General features: G+C 39.2%; 1 protein-coding gene across 1 annotated transcript in view; it reads right to left on the bottom strand.

Moving 5' to 3' along the window:
- LOC147615188 (uncharacterized) overlaps positions 1-7,156 on the bottom strand; it is an 11,233-nt gene extending 4,077 nt beyond the window's left edge. The window contains exons 1-4 of the mRNA XM_086779217.1: positions 6,840-7,156; positions 6,030-6,128; positions 4,303-4,366; positions 4,091-4,221 (exon numbers count right to left, since the gene is read on the bottom strand). Coding sequence (XP_086635343.1) covers positions 4,091-4,221; positions 4,303-4,366; positions 6,030-6,128; positions 6,840-6,886 — 341 coding nt within the window. The 5' untranslated portion in view covers positions 6,887-7,156. The remainder of the gene's footprint in view (positions 1-4,090; positions 4,222-4,302; positions 4,367-6,029; positions 6,129-6,839) is intronic.
- Positions 7,157-15,775: the final 8,619 nt, after the last annotated feature.

Genomic DNA, 15,775 nt, shown 5'->3' with positions numbered 1-15,775 from the left:
TGTATACATATATATTATATATACATATATATGTATGTGTATACATACATATATATGTATACATACATATATATGTATACATACATATATATGTATATATAATATATATGTATACATATATATCAATATACATATAATATATATACATACATATGTATACATACATATATATGTATATATATTATATATATATATATATGTATACATACATATATATATATATATATATATATATATATATATATATATATGTATGTATGTATGTATGTATGTATGTATGTATTACATATATATATATATATATATATATATGTATACATACATATATATGTATATATAGATATATGTATATATAGATATATGTATACATACATATGTAATGTATACATACATACATATATATATATATATGTACATACATATGTATGTGTACATACATATGTATGTGTACATATATGTATATATATATATATACATACATATGTATGTGTACATACATATGTATGTGTACATATATGTATATATATATATATATACATACATATGTATGTGTACATACATATGTATGTGTACATGTATATGTATGTGTACATGTATATATATATATATATATACATACATATGTATGTGTACATACATATGTATGTATATAATATATTCACACAAAGCCCTTCGTACTGAGTTTCTATCAAACCTCCGGAGATGCAAGGCAGACTTAGCCATAATGAAGCCTAGCACTAAGGGAAGTATTAAATAGATATATATATGTATGTATATATATATATGTATATACATATATATATATATATATACATATATATATATATATATATATGTATATAATATATTCACACAAAGCCCTTCGTACTAAGATATATATACATACATATATATATATATATATATATATATATGTATGTATGTATATAATATATTCACACAAAGCCCTTCATACTGAGTTTCTATCAAACCTCCGGAGATGCAGAGCAGACTTAGCCATAATGAAGCCTAGCTCTAAGGGAAGTAGCAAATAGATATATATATGTATATATATATATATGTGTGTGTGTGTATATATATATATATATATAATATATTCACACAAAGCCCTTCGTACTGAGTTTCTGTCAAACCTCCGGAGATGCAAGGCAGACTTAGCCATAATGAAGCCTAGCACTAAGGGAAGTAGCAAATAGAAATAATTAGTACAGCAAATAAGTAGTTGATAGAGCAAATGCACCGCTAAAGATAGAAAGAATAAGCACAATATCAAGTGGCCGCAACTCGGACGAGAACTTCACAATGTGAAATCTGCATGTCTGCTAATACGGCTGAATTATATACCTAGATGAATCCAGGAACATGTCCAAATTCACCTTTTAGGACGTGCATGTTATATACTCATGGTAGTCAACCCACAAGACTATATAACTATCAACTTCATTATGCATAGTATGGACTAGATACTACGAGATCCCCATTAACGTCATCAATGCCCAATAGTGGGTGTAGAACTCTATATCAAGATATGCTCTCACCCATGCACTCCACACACACATAAGAGCATATATTCACACAAAGCGCTTCGTACTGAGTTTCTGTCAAACCTCCGAAGATACAGGGCAAACTCAACCATATAGCAAATAGAAAGAATTAGTACAGCAAATAAGTAGTTGATAGGGCAAATGCATACATACATACATACATACATACATACATATATATATATATATATATATACATATATATATATATATACATATATATATATATATACATATATATATACACACACACACAACATAGGGACGGAGTATCGAGAGGATATGCCGAGGGAGAATGCCAGCCCATACGAGTATATGTGTGTGGGTGTGTGTATATATATATATGTGTATACATACATACATACATATATATATAATATACACACACACACACACATATATATATATGTATGTATATATATACATACATATATGTATATATATATATACATACATATATGTATATATATATATATATATATATATATATATATGTATGACTTATATGTATACACACACACACATATATATATATATGTATGACTTATATGTATACACACACACACACATATATATATATATACACACCTATATACATATATGTATATATACACACACACACACACACACACATACTTGTATATGTATATGTATATGAATTTGAAGCTTCACCACTTGGACATATGTTGCCTTTCCAACTGTCACTTGTCTTCATCACATTTGATCTGTTCTCCCTCTGGCTGCTGGCTGCTGGCAGCACTTACTTCCTCCATGCAGGTTGCAAGTTCTCCGTGGGGATGGTATTTCAGGGTCACTAGAGGCTTCCTCTATCACCATTTAGTCACCCAAATAGGTGGACACCTCTCTCTCTTCTCAAAAGTGGGTGCCTACTTCAAGAGGTCTCTATGGCTGTATTTTCTATGCTTCTTCTCTCCCAACTCCATATCCAGCCTTGCTAGAGTGTTTCTCAGGCATCCACAATTGTTTTCAGGTAATATTCTTCCTCCTAGACACTCCCAATAGCTCGAATTCAGCAAAACAGTCCATTTGCTTGCTGAGATTTCTGATCTTTTGGCTGAAAACCCTAATTTAAGCCATCCTTTCTTAAGTAGAACCATACGGGAAGCTTTCCCATGGTTTCCCTACACCCGCTTGAAGACTTTTGTCGCAAAAGATCGCAACAAATTGAAGATTTCAACCTTCCATATGCTTCCATAGCAAAGACTTCCGTTGTCGTCAACTCTACTTGCAATTGGTAAGCTCACATGACCAATTATGGCAGCAAGTAGCAAGAGGGAAGGACAGGACTCCATATTCACATACCCTGTGTAGTACTCTCTTGTCCTACGTGCTCTCTTGAAGATTGTTTCTACCATATTTGGGTGGAACAATAGAGAGCAAATGGAAGGGAACATGGGCACTTGAGAGGATAGTCTGCTGAATGAAGTGAAGTGTGGAAAGTAGTGGGTGTGTGCAGTTTGTAGATTTGACTCACGTTGTTATTTTGGTTGGTGATAAGGGTATAGTTGTACATTTAGTTCTGAGATAATATATATACTTAATATTGGTCCCCCCCCCCCCCCCCCCCCAAAAAAAAAAAAAAAAAAAAAAACAGCTCTAAAACCAGCCACAGATCCTCCTAACCTCCTCCTAGAAGGATAGCAAGCAGCAGGGCAAGGAAAATTACAAAATGGACCTTCAAGATTTCCCAAGGATCTCCAAGCATAGCTTTAGTGCAAAGACCATGGGTCTATGGGACCCAAAGTGTTGCAATGCGTCCATGAAATGATTGATTCATGGAAAGAACATTAGAAAACCCTAACTAGAGCTGGAAAGTAAGGCGCTGTGATGAGACTCTAATCTGGCCGATCACAATATTCATGGTGTGACATGTGTCTGTAGAAGCCATCCTCAGTGAGCCTCATAAAGTGGTCCTGGTAAAACTGCATCTTCGTAGGAAGCTGTAGTGGATCCAACCATGTAACATAGGTCTCTAGTTTGAAGATAAGTCGGCTGGCAGGTGAAAGGTAATAGTGGTGCATCCAGACTGTAGTGGAATGGGGGCAGGCAATCCATATGAAGCCCATAAGAGAGAGAGAGAGAGAGAGAGAGAGAGAGAGAGCATACCCCCTGGTGCTGTTGGTGTGAGACAATGTTGCTGCTGCTAAGCAAGGTAGGAGAGAAGGTTTTAAACGTTGCTGCTGCTTTAGGACTCATGAGAAAAGGCTTTCATTTCTCTACTTTACATAGTGGGCTTTAGGAGGAAAGGCTTTGATATAGTGGGCGCTCGCTATTTTTTGCAAGTTCTCTATTAAAAACTAGGAAATCTAAACGATGTGGCTGATTACATGTGTCTTTATAGGAAATAAGAAATCTCAAAATTACCCCATAGCTCCTTTGCATAGAAAAAACCCCTTCTATTTTTCTCTTGTACTGAAAACATATTCCATGCTTCAATGAGACTGAGAATTCAAATCGAATTACCCCAAAAAAAACTTACTGCAATCACCATGCATTCATAGAAAAACAATGGTGAGTTCTCTTACCCTTCACCCATTTCTTTCCCTGCCTTATCTTCTTCCTCTGCTTGGTCTGTTATCTTATCACTCTCTGTTTGAAGCTCTTTCTGTATAATCTCATCCTCCATTGATGCTTCAGTCTTAGCAGCTTTGATAATCTGAAAACATCAAAATCAATTAGAAACCATCTCTGAACGAATTCGCCAAAGAGCACCAATATCAGAACCTAGTATAAGTACCTGATTAACGTCCCTTTTCCTTAGTCTATCTTGAGATCCAGTCAGCCTGAAATGCTTAATTGACCTACCATCAAGCAAGGGCTGTCAACAATAAAGCAACCACCACAATGTCTATGCAAGGAAACCCATTTTTGGTCAGATTGGTGTTTTTTGAATAGACAGATTTACTTTTTCAATAGTTCAGAAGTCTTAACCTAAGTACTTATCAAATAAATTTCAACCAAATTAGATCTTCTAGCGGATCAAGATTAAGAGGGCCATTAGACAAGACCGCAGACAAAGCTTCCAAAAAGGTGATGTGTACACGGCTTCTATGCGGGGGCCTCTTCACAAGGTAGGAGTTTATAAAGAATGTGTGCAATCCCCATGACACAAGGCTATTTGTTTAACTTTAAGGGAACTTTAGAGGGGAGGGAAGCCGGAGGAGGGGTTTGGAGTATTGAACCTGCGCTCTCAGGTTTGAAGCTGAAGCTTTACCACTGGGCTACTCCTGCCCCTAAAGTAACTTTTTATGGATGAGGAAGTATAGAGTTTGAATCTTCATGACCCCACACTAGCTATCTTTTCATACGTGTCTGAATAGTCCAATCTGGCTTATCCAAGTTGGAGCCTGAACGAAACGGTGCTAGTGGGCCCTTTGAACAGATGTCCATGGATAGTGGGTCAAGTATTGAGTTTGCACGCCTAGCTAACCTGTGGGTCCAGCTTTTGAAGCTGAAACTTTACTGCTAGGCTACTCCCATGCCCCTAGGGGAATTTTTTTACAGGTGGAGGTACAAGGTTTAAATCTCCATGACACCACACTAGCGAACTTTTCATAAGTGTATCTAAATAGTCTAGTCTGGCTAGTCAAAGTTGGAGCCTGGCCGAATGGGTTGATATACTTAGGTTCACTAGTAAAGGTTAATAAAAGAGGTGATAAGGGATATGAAGAGGTTTGTCCGTGTGAGTATTTCATAATTTTCAAGGTGGCCCCTAGTGGATAGCCCAAATGGCCAACCCTTGAGGTTCTGTGTGAAGGCTACTCAAGCAAGCCCAAGTGGTGAAGGAGTACTTCTCTTTGTGATGCAAACTTGTGAATCAATGGTCTGCTAATTGTTCAATCACTAGCTTAATTACTGAAATTATTTCATTAAGTTGGTACCAAAGCAATTGCATTTATGTGGCCTGTGGGAGAAGAAGAAATAGGTGATAGAGTCCCAATGAAAGGGAGAAGGAAGGAGAATGTCACATGAGTGCTAACAGTGGAAGACTTAATATATATATATATATATACCTAGATGAATCCAGGAACATGCCCAAATTCACCTTTTAGGAACGTGCATGTTATATACTCATGGTAGTCAACCCACAAGACTATATAACTATCAACTCCATTATGCATAGTATGGACTAGATACTACGACATCCCCAATAACATCATCAGTGCCCAATAGTGGGTGTAGAACTCTATATCAAGATATGCTCTCTCTCTCTCACACACACACACATAAGAGCATATATTCACACAAAGCCCTTCGTACTGAGTTTCTATCAAACCTCCGGAGATGCAAGGCACTGAAAAGTAAAAAGTCGTGTCTGATAAAGAATTGCATGGTATAGTGATTCTTCAATAAAATTTCAAGTGTATGATCAAGTAGAGAAAGCCAGATGGGAAACATCGTCGAGTTTAAGGTATAGCAAGAGGATAAATAAGCATCACTAAAACTGTTCTGAAAGTAGATTACCCAGTTTTGAAGTTCCTTGCACTCTCTAGAAAACCTTCACAACTCTTGATTTGAAGATTAACGGTGGTTGACAGCCTTCTTGTATTGTGAAAGCAACCTCTGCAAAATAAACATGTTTACCACAGCCAAGTCATTGTATATTAGCATAAATAGGTGAGCCTGTCGTAACCAATCCGCAGGAGTAAAAATGACATTTTTTTGCAAATTCAGTGCAACGTGACTCCGAATAATCATGCATCAATTAAGCCACGCTATCCGCCATTCCTGTAATGGTGCATGTGCATGTGCATGTCCATGGCCAAGTGCATTTGTGATGATCCTATTCATGTCTATGTGCATGTCCATGGCCATCCTTCCGATGATCATGTCCATGTCCATGTGCATGTTTTCTTGTGACGGTCATGTCCATGTCCATGATGTGCATTCTTGTGATGATCATGGTCCATGTCCATGATCATCATATGTGCATTCTTGTAACGGTCACATGTGCATTCTTGTGATGATCATTGTCCATGTCCGTGTCCACTTCCACATGCCAAGATTATCTGGTTTGACATATGGAATGTGGTTCTTGGAAAACCTCCCAAAGTGAAGCACCATCACAGAAACCAAACAAGCTCACAAATACACATGCACATGGACTTTTGTGCACAGGAAACGTGTACTCTATTCTTTTTTATGGATAGCAGCATTATCAATCTAATGAAGAAAAAAAGGCATTAATCTCACAGAAATGACAAGAAATCTCTTGGGGGATGAAGTGTATGTTTACTGAAATCTCAATTAGCACAAGTGAAAGGAGACACCTACCGTAGAGGAGGATGAAGGCAGGCGTTCAAGCTTGTGAGTGTCTCCATGTTTTCCTTTGGCGAATGTTACAGAGTGAAATGTCTGGAGTTTTAAAAGCACGCTTGCTGCTCCGATGCAATCCAATGTAATCCAGTCCAGTCCAATCCCTGCCCATGCCACAACAATTAGGCTTTCTTGTCCTGCACGGCGCCATCGGGCCTCGCTCGAAACCACCCTTACGCGCGTGCGGCGTCTGCTGCCCACGATGTGGCGTCTGCTCCTCACGCGGCGGGCATTAGAATTGCAAAATACAAGGGGAGCTGCGTGTGAAGCCCCTAAGAGGTGGGCGTCACACACCAGTATATGAGAGGGGCCACAAATGCCTATCGAATCTGGACCGTTGGATGGCCGACCACCGGCAATAAGGGCTACACATGGGCAGCTCAAAATTACACATGGGCAGGCCCCACAGTGAACATGGCCAAGGAGTTGGAACCCAGGTTGTCCGCTTTTTGGGCAAGTGAGCTATCCAACACACCCGTGCGAGCATGGTGTGAAAGCCCTTGTGGCCAAGGGTTCTTAAGTTAGATTTTGCCTTCCCACTTGGGAAAAAAAAACCGACGCCCACCCATGATCGACGGCTGAGAACGCACCCGCCCGCCATGCATCTTTTCACCCATTGATCCCTTCTCTCCCCCCTCATTAATATCCCGTCGTAGATAGTCCTAAGGGGCCCCCAGGTCTTTTAAGAATGCCACAATGAAAGTGCATGGTTGCACAAAGGCAAGAACTAATTCATTGCTTTTACTAGATTGGATTCTTGCATGCCTATTTTCGCCCCTCTTGCACGTTCATTAATTGGCTTCTTAGTTAGCCCCCCTTTTGCTAGTCGACACTCGAAAGGATGATAATTTGTAAGGTCAATCTTCCACTCACATGACAAGTTCAAAGATAGGTGGCCTGTGCACTAAGAATTTGTTCTCAATTGTGAATAGGTATCCTTCCCTCATTTCTCAACCAAGAAACTTGGTCACACCTAGTGGTGGGTAAAAACCAAGGACCATCTCCCAATCCTAACATATACATGATTTTTGAGAACCCTTGGAGCGCGAACAAGCCTAACTAACATCACATCTTGAGATGCTTACAATTCGACACTTATCATGTGCACCAAGGCAATACACCCAAAGGACTAACCCCAAAGGACAAGGCCTATCCTTTGCTATTATTTCTGATATTGTTTTGGGGAGTATGGCCACTATCATCATATCATAAGGATATTCTCCATGCAAGAATTGGCCGGATTTCCAAGGACCGTTACACAAGGGTTTGACCAATAAATCAAGCTCAACACCCCTCTTCACTCCCAATGCACAAATAGTGAAACTTTCTTTTAGTCCATTCCCTTCATCTTTTATAGAGCTTCGTCTTTATCTCACCTTGTTGCCATCAAATAATGTTTCCAAATCTTTAGGGCATGGACTACAGCAGCTAATTCTATGTCATAAACAATGTGACCAAGGTATTCAATCTCTGTCTAAAAGAAAGAGCTCTTCTCAGGATTGAGATACAACTCATTCTCTTTTAAGAGATTAAACACTATCTCCAGATGTTTCTCATGCTCAGCAATACTATCACTAAATACAAGAATATCATCGAAGAAAACTACCACAAAGTTTTGATATTTGAGGAAGATGCAGTTCATCATACGGCTAAAAGTAGTCGGAGCATTAGTGAGTCCAAAGGGCATCACTAAGAACTCATAATGACCCATCTGTGTCATAAAAGCAATCTTGTATATATCTTCTTCTACCATCTTCACTTGGTGGTATCCAGATTTCAGGTCTATTTTACTGAATACCTTTGCTCCTCGCAATCTATCAAGAAGATCGTCCACTCGAGGAATAGGATATCTGTTTTTTATTGTGATTTTATTCAGGGCTCTATAGTTAATGCATAGATGCTAGGTTCCATTCTTCTTTTTTAATAGAAGAACTGGAGCTCCGTAGGGTGAACTACTAGGCCTGATTAGTTTCCTCTCTAAAAGGTCTTCTATCTGTCTCTGAATTTCTTTCTCCTCAATCTGATTTACTCTATAAGGTGCCTTGCAGGGAGGTATACTACCAGGGATAATGTCAATCTTATGGTCTTCAGGTCTAGAGCCAGGCAAGCCAGGGGGTAGGTCATCAACAAGAAAACAATCAGAAAACTGAGAAAGGAAGGAATCATGCAAGGTGTCCTTGGGAAGTGGTTTATGAGCAGTAATCTCATTCACAAAGACAAGAAACGTCTTCTCTCTCTTCCTCAATGCTCTCTTAGCCTGGGTGTGGCTAAGGAAAGGTGCACTCCTGTCTTCCATCATTCCCCTAAGACACAAATGCTGATCATTGAACATAAAATACAAGGAATGCGTGTCGTAATCAATATATGGATTGTACTAATGTCACCACGGCATGCCAAGTATTACATCTACGCCTTGCAGTGGTGCAACCAAAAAAGTTTTTTTTCCTCATCATAAGGTGAAAGTGATATTGTTAAATTCCTTACTTCTTTGGTGCAGTTATATTTCTAGTTTTGAAAAGCAGGCTTAACCTTATAATAACGAGATGGAGTGATTTCAAGATTAAGTGCCTTTACCATCTTTTTAGAAATAAAATCGTGTGTGCTCCCATCATCATGCAAGATTGTGATAGATTCATTCTTAATTTCCTTTCATTTTCAACAACATATGTGGTGTGGACTTAGGCCGTTTAACCCGTGAAGATTTAGGCTTACCTCCTGGATCTGAGAGATCTTCGTCTTCAGAGTTACCCTCTTGCTCGGGCAGATAGTTGTCGTCCTCCTCCTCCTCGATCATGTTGACACTAGCTTTCGGTGTATTCTTCTTCTTCTCCGGGCACTCAAATGCCACATGGCCTTCCTTGTTGCATTTGAAACACCGGATTCGACGTTTGGACTTCTCTTTGTTTGTCTTCGGAAGATTGTTTATATTCTTGTTTTTCGATTCGTTGCTTTCTTTGTTCTTGAACCGACCAAAGTTGTGGCGCCATCCTTGAGTCCTATCAAAAGATTTAGATGAAGAAACATGCTTTTAAGATTTAAAGGGACGAGACTCCTAGGTAACACGATTCTCCTTCGGAATGTTATTCTTCTTCTCATAATTAATGGCTAAAGAGATTGTTGAACTGAGAGAATGCGAATGAAACGTGTTCACTTCGGCCCTAACGCGAGGTTTCAGACCCGCTATAAACTTCCTCTTATAGTCCTTCTCATGCACTTTCTCAATGGCTTTGAGTTGTAGGAGAACCTGCCAAAACTTGTCTACATACATTTGAATGGTCTCTTTCTCCAACTGACGCAAGCCATCCCACTGTTGTCTTCTCCTGGCCTTGTATTGTGATGGCAAAAAGTTTTTCTTAATTGCCTTATGGAATTCTTTCCAAGTACGAGGCTTATGATGGCCTATCTTGGTACCATTCCACAACGCAGCTCCTTCTGTAAGATGATTTGCAGCACATTTGACTTTATCTTTTTTAGAAAAGTCTTCCCCAAAAACGTAGTCATCTAACTGACTGAGCTAAGAGAGAACTAGCTAAGAGAGAACTAGCTTGGAGTCCTTCTTTCCATCATAATTTTGGAAGGAAAAGGCCTTCCAACTAATCTTCTTTTCCATTCTAGATTCCTCGACTCTAAGGGTAGCCTCCACCGTACGCTGGATCTCATCACTTAAATCAAACTCCGCCCCTCTACTCCTCTTTCTCAACTTCCTCTCCAACTTCTCCCTCTTTTCCCTCTCCTCTAAAATCTAAGCTTGAATAGCTAGCAGCTCCTCCTCCACAGTTGGGGGTTGTAGATTCATTGTTGTAACAGAGGTAATTAAGTCGAGAGATAGAGAAATTAATTAATTAATTATAGAAATAATTCAGCAAAGATGATAAATGATGATAATACTTATCATTGAACTCGAAATTTGCAAAGAGTCGAGGAGTCGATTTGAGATTCAAGCGCATCGATGATACTTGTATTCCCCTAGACAATATCGTCGAGAGATATCAGAAACCACACACTTGCTCGGCCACCGCAGAGAATTTGTTGAAGCCTTTGATTTGTCCAAAATTACAAAATTAATTTTTGGAAGCTTTGACAGTTAAAATTTTTCCCTCAAGGCGTTGCGGAGAGCCTTGGCAAGAAAATTTTAATTTTCACCAAATCTGTAATTTTCTACAGGCCTTCAGAAATTAGCCCGGGGCTTCCATGTGCATGTGCTCCCTTGGTTTGGCTTGGAAATCTTTGAAAGGTTTGAAATTGGAAATATTTGAAAACCTTGAGATTTGAATGGTGTGAAAAGACTTGAGGTGATTAAACCTTAAGTGTGATTAAGCTTATAGCTAATTTCCCTTCACGAAAACGGCACAGCGCAGCCATGAGGATGGTGAAAAACAGCCAGCCCTTGATTATGCATTTCTTTAATGCTGGAGTTCTTCAATTTTTGAGAACAGGAGCTTGGGTTTTGCTTGATGCTGATCAGATCTGTACGGTTGGATCGGTGTGAGATGCACTGCTGCAGAAAATCACTTTTCTTCTTCTAGGCGTGGTTTTGTAGGGATTCAAAGTGGTTTTTGCATGTAATAATTGTCTTGCCAAACCATACAAGCCTTAGACCTTTGGATATTGCCTTTGCCTTTGGATTTTTGCCTTTGTCCTTCATGGAAGACTCTTGCCCAATTTCTCCATCAATTTTTGAGGTTTTTGCCTTCTCTTTGAGTGTGGTTGGCTCTGATACCACTGTCAGGAACTTGCCACACAAAAGAGAATTAAAGTACGACAATTGCACACAATAATTTACGAATAAATATTCAACTCCAAACAAATAAGAGATTTAAACGTATTAAACATAGACATGGAAATAAACATGGAAGATAAACCATAGACTTGAAAACTGTGCGCAAAATAAACATCACCATCAACAAGGATTGGGTTAAATCTCCTCCTCATGCTTGTTGGCTCCTTACACGACATGAGTATTTAATCATGTCTTACCAAAATAGCCCTTGAGCCAATCATGAAGCTTTTGCTAAAATAGGACTCTTTTTACAAAAATAATCAATCCTTCTAGAGGATGTTCACACACATCTAGTGTGTACCAAAAATAATAGTGAAGCTCTAGCTCACATGCAATACACCCGTGCACATCGGGGTGCATAAATATTGAAGTACAAATAAATGGCACGCGACCAACCAAAAAGAATGAAGTATAACTCATAAATGTTGAGGTGATGTAAACGCCCATGCATATGACAAAACCTGCGCGACACCTTGTTCGGTGACCCTCGCACGTGCACCACCTCGTTCGGTGACCCTCGCACAAGTACAACCTCTCATTCGGCATCCTCGTACTCATCACCTATACTCAACAAGTCAACATGTTAGGTGAGGAAATAAAACACCAATATCAACAACACTAGCCCAATCATAGCATAAATAGCATAAACCTGCAAAAAGCATATGCCAATTGCACTTCTTCAACCCAAGGGCAGATGGAACTCTTACCTGAAGAAATCCTTAATGTTCGAGAGAAGGTTCTCCCAATCCTTCTAGAGGATGTTCACACACATCTAGTGTGTACCAAAAATAATAGTGAAGCTCTAGGTCACACACAATACACCAGTGCACATCGGGGTGCATAAATATTCAAGTACAAATAAATGGCACGCGGCTAACCAAAAATAATGAAGTATAACTCATAAATGTCGAGGCAATGTAAACGCCCACCATGCACATGACAAAACCCGTGCCACATCTCATTTGGTGACCCTCGCGCATGTGCAACACCTCGTTTCAAATATCAAAAGAAGACAATGAGACAAGGTGCCTTCATACTTATTTAAAGGTGTAATGAAGACAGAGGATATAGTGGGCCATATAATAGAAAGAGATGCTATGAAGAGCCTCACACTCATCAAAGGCTAGTAGCTAGAAAAACTTTCAATGGTCGAATAAGGAACTAATGGAGAAATTACCAAGGCCATGTAGCCATTTATATGGTAATGTGTGTGGATGACATAGGCTAATAATAGGCCAAGGCACTTTTTTCCTTGTTTGGATGTTTTTCTCCCTAAGATTTTGTACAAACTCTTACAGTGTGTGTAATTGACCTTATCATGTCACTTCACTAATTCTCATCAATATACTTTGAGTGTTAGGCTTCTCTCTATCTCCGCTTGCTTGCTACATCTGTGTGTGTTACTACCTTTGTCTATGTGTGGTTTTCAATCTCCCAAGAAAACCACATTGCTAAGGAATGCATAAGGTACGAGCAAACAAGGTTTACAATCAATTATGCAACCATGTAGGTAACCATAATACTAACAACTATATTTATGGAGCCAGGCAACAATATGTAGTATCCTACCTATTGTTGGTCTAGGGTACTACCCTATCAATCCAACAACAAGGAGGTCCAAGGATAATTATGTAATGGGCTAGATGTGAAATGAAATAATTTCAATCAAGGGTAAGTCTATCAATATCCTAGTAACAAGTAGGGTCCTTATCCATAGTCTTCACATCCCAAAATAATCAAGAATAGGCATCAATAGCCAATATGTCAAAAAGTTAGATGCATGGATAAATAGAATTGAACACAATAACAATGTGATATATAACTTAATTTTTTTTTTCTTATCCTCACAAGGTACTTATCACAAAAACGAACTTGAGAGTTTAAACCCATGAAAGCAAGATCTTGCTCTTAATGGTCCTCCCGCATTCATCATCACATTAAGGAAATTACTTATGTTGTAGTGTTGCTGTTGAAATTTGAGCATAATGATGAGCTATGGTGGATCATACACTAGAATCAACATCATTAACAAAGTTATTAGCAAATGATTAAGACGTAATTAGTGAATAATTAGTAAATAGATTAATGTAGGCATGGATACTCAAAAACCAGTAAATTCTCATTAGGGCTATGCCTCAATTTATAGAGTTTACATCAAGCATCAAATCCCATTGATTTCTCCATGATTCACTCCCAGAATATCTCCACCTTTTGCCTGATTCTCTCCACCTCTTCTCTTTTCCCTGAATATCTCCCAGAATATCTCCACACTCCTAAATTCTCTCATGCTACCCATTATTCTCTCCCAGTAGATTCTTCTCACCTTTTCACAGGTTCTTTCACAATTACATCTCCTCTTTTACAGCCTCTATCCAAGAGCTTGTTCCCACACACACCCTATTCACTTGTATATTTCAACACCTCCCCTCAAGTGAATACTCCTAGTATACCTAGACCCTATACCAAGTTTTCCTCCCCTTACTTGGTAGTTCGCGACTAGTGTCTACTCCTCCCCTCAAGTTAGCTCAGCACACCTGGACCCTGTATCAAGTTTCTTTCTTACTTGACAGTCCGCGACCAGTGCCTCAAGTCCCTAAACTCCATAGTCCTTGACACTCTCTCTCTCTATGTGTCCAAGGCTACTATAAGGGCCCACGACCTTGACTAAAGTGCTCACACATACAGCTACCACGTGGCCTACATCATCGGTGGCTCAGCAGAGGTGGTTTTACTTTATTGGGGCAGGTTACATTGGGTTGTGGGGTCTCTCTCTCTCTCTCTCAGAGATTTTCACATGGCTCCTCACTCTTTGGAGCCTCACATCTTCTCTTGTCTTCAGTCTTCTTGTCGTGGCAGCATCTCTCCACGCGTCTGTCTCTTCTTTCAGTCTTCTTGGGGCAGCTTCTCTTCTCATGTCCATGTCTTCCTTCAGCTTTTCTTCTTGGTGTGAATCCTCTTCTTGGGAAGAGATATTCTTCTTCTTTCATGGATGGGGCCATGAGCTTGTCCGTCAGGTCTGTTTGCTCCATGTGAGCAACATGTTTCAATGTTTTGCTGACAGTTCCTTTGGGCTTGGATACTCAAAAACCAGCAAATTCTCATTAGGGCTATGCCTCAATTTATAGAGTTTACATCAAGCATCAAATCCCATTGATTTCTCCATGATTCACTCCCAGAATATCTCCACCTTTTGCCTGATTCTCTCCACCTCTTCTCTTTTCCCTGAATATCTCCTAGAATATCTCCACACTCCTAAATTCTCTCATGCTACCCATTATTCTCTCCCAGTAGATTCTTCTCATCTTTTCACAGGTTCTTTCACAATTACATCTCTTTTACAGCCTCTATCCAAGAGCTTTTTCCCACACACACCCTATTCACTTGTATATTTCAACAGTTGCAATTTAGTGAAGCCAAGGCTTGTGTGGTTTCTAAAAGCCTCTATATGTTTGCCTTGTAATGCCTAGATATGCAATCACCCCCTATTTATTCGAGAAAAAGACCAAAAGAAAACTAAAGAAACTAGGCACATATGACAAATTTTGCCCTTTGGAAGCAAACACGCGAGTACCCAGAGTCTACTCACGCCATGAGAAAATAAAAGCCACCATGAGTGAACATTAAATATGCCATGATTGAACTTGCTCACTTGTTCAGATACACCCTTAACCTATAGAGCAATATAGTTGTGTTCACACTATGTACAACTTTCACCAACCCATGCCTTCGAAATTAATTTAATGCCAAATTTAGAATTTGGTCCTAATTCTACACACTAAATCTTCTCCTTTGCAATCAAGCCCAATAACAACCAAAATAACTAGCATGAAATGCATGTGAATCCATGGTACGACGACCATATATAGCCTCATCAAACACTGTGTCCTTGAACCCATCCTCCCTCGAAGTCACCCAATAGCATGAAATGTAAGTGAAGCCATGGTATGACCACATGGCCCAATTAACTAGCATGAAATGCACGTGCAGCATGAAAGAAGCTCTAGTCTAGGAGCATGAGGAGGACAATCAAGAAGAATCGGTCCATCTAGAGCTCCACAAGCATAGTCTAATGTAATAGTCTTCCAAAACCCTAGTGCTACATTGTAAGGGATCC

This window comes from Cibotium barometz, chromosome 40, assembly GCF_041138505.1.
Source record: "Cibotium barometz isolate CiBa-2024 chromosome 40, ASM4113850v1, whole genome shotgun sequence".
In the NCBI taxonomy this organism is placed as follows: domain Eukaryota; kingdom Viridiplantae; phylum Streptophyta; class Polypodiopsida; order Cyatheales; family Cibotiaceae; genus Cibotium; species Cibotium barometz.
The sequence above is the reverse complement of the archived record's forward strand: the minus strand, read 5'-3'. Positions and strand labels throughout refer to the sequence as shown.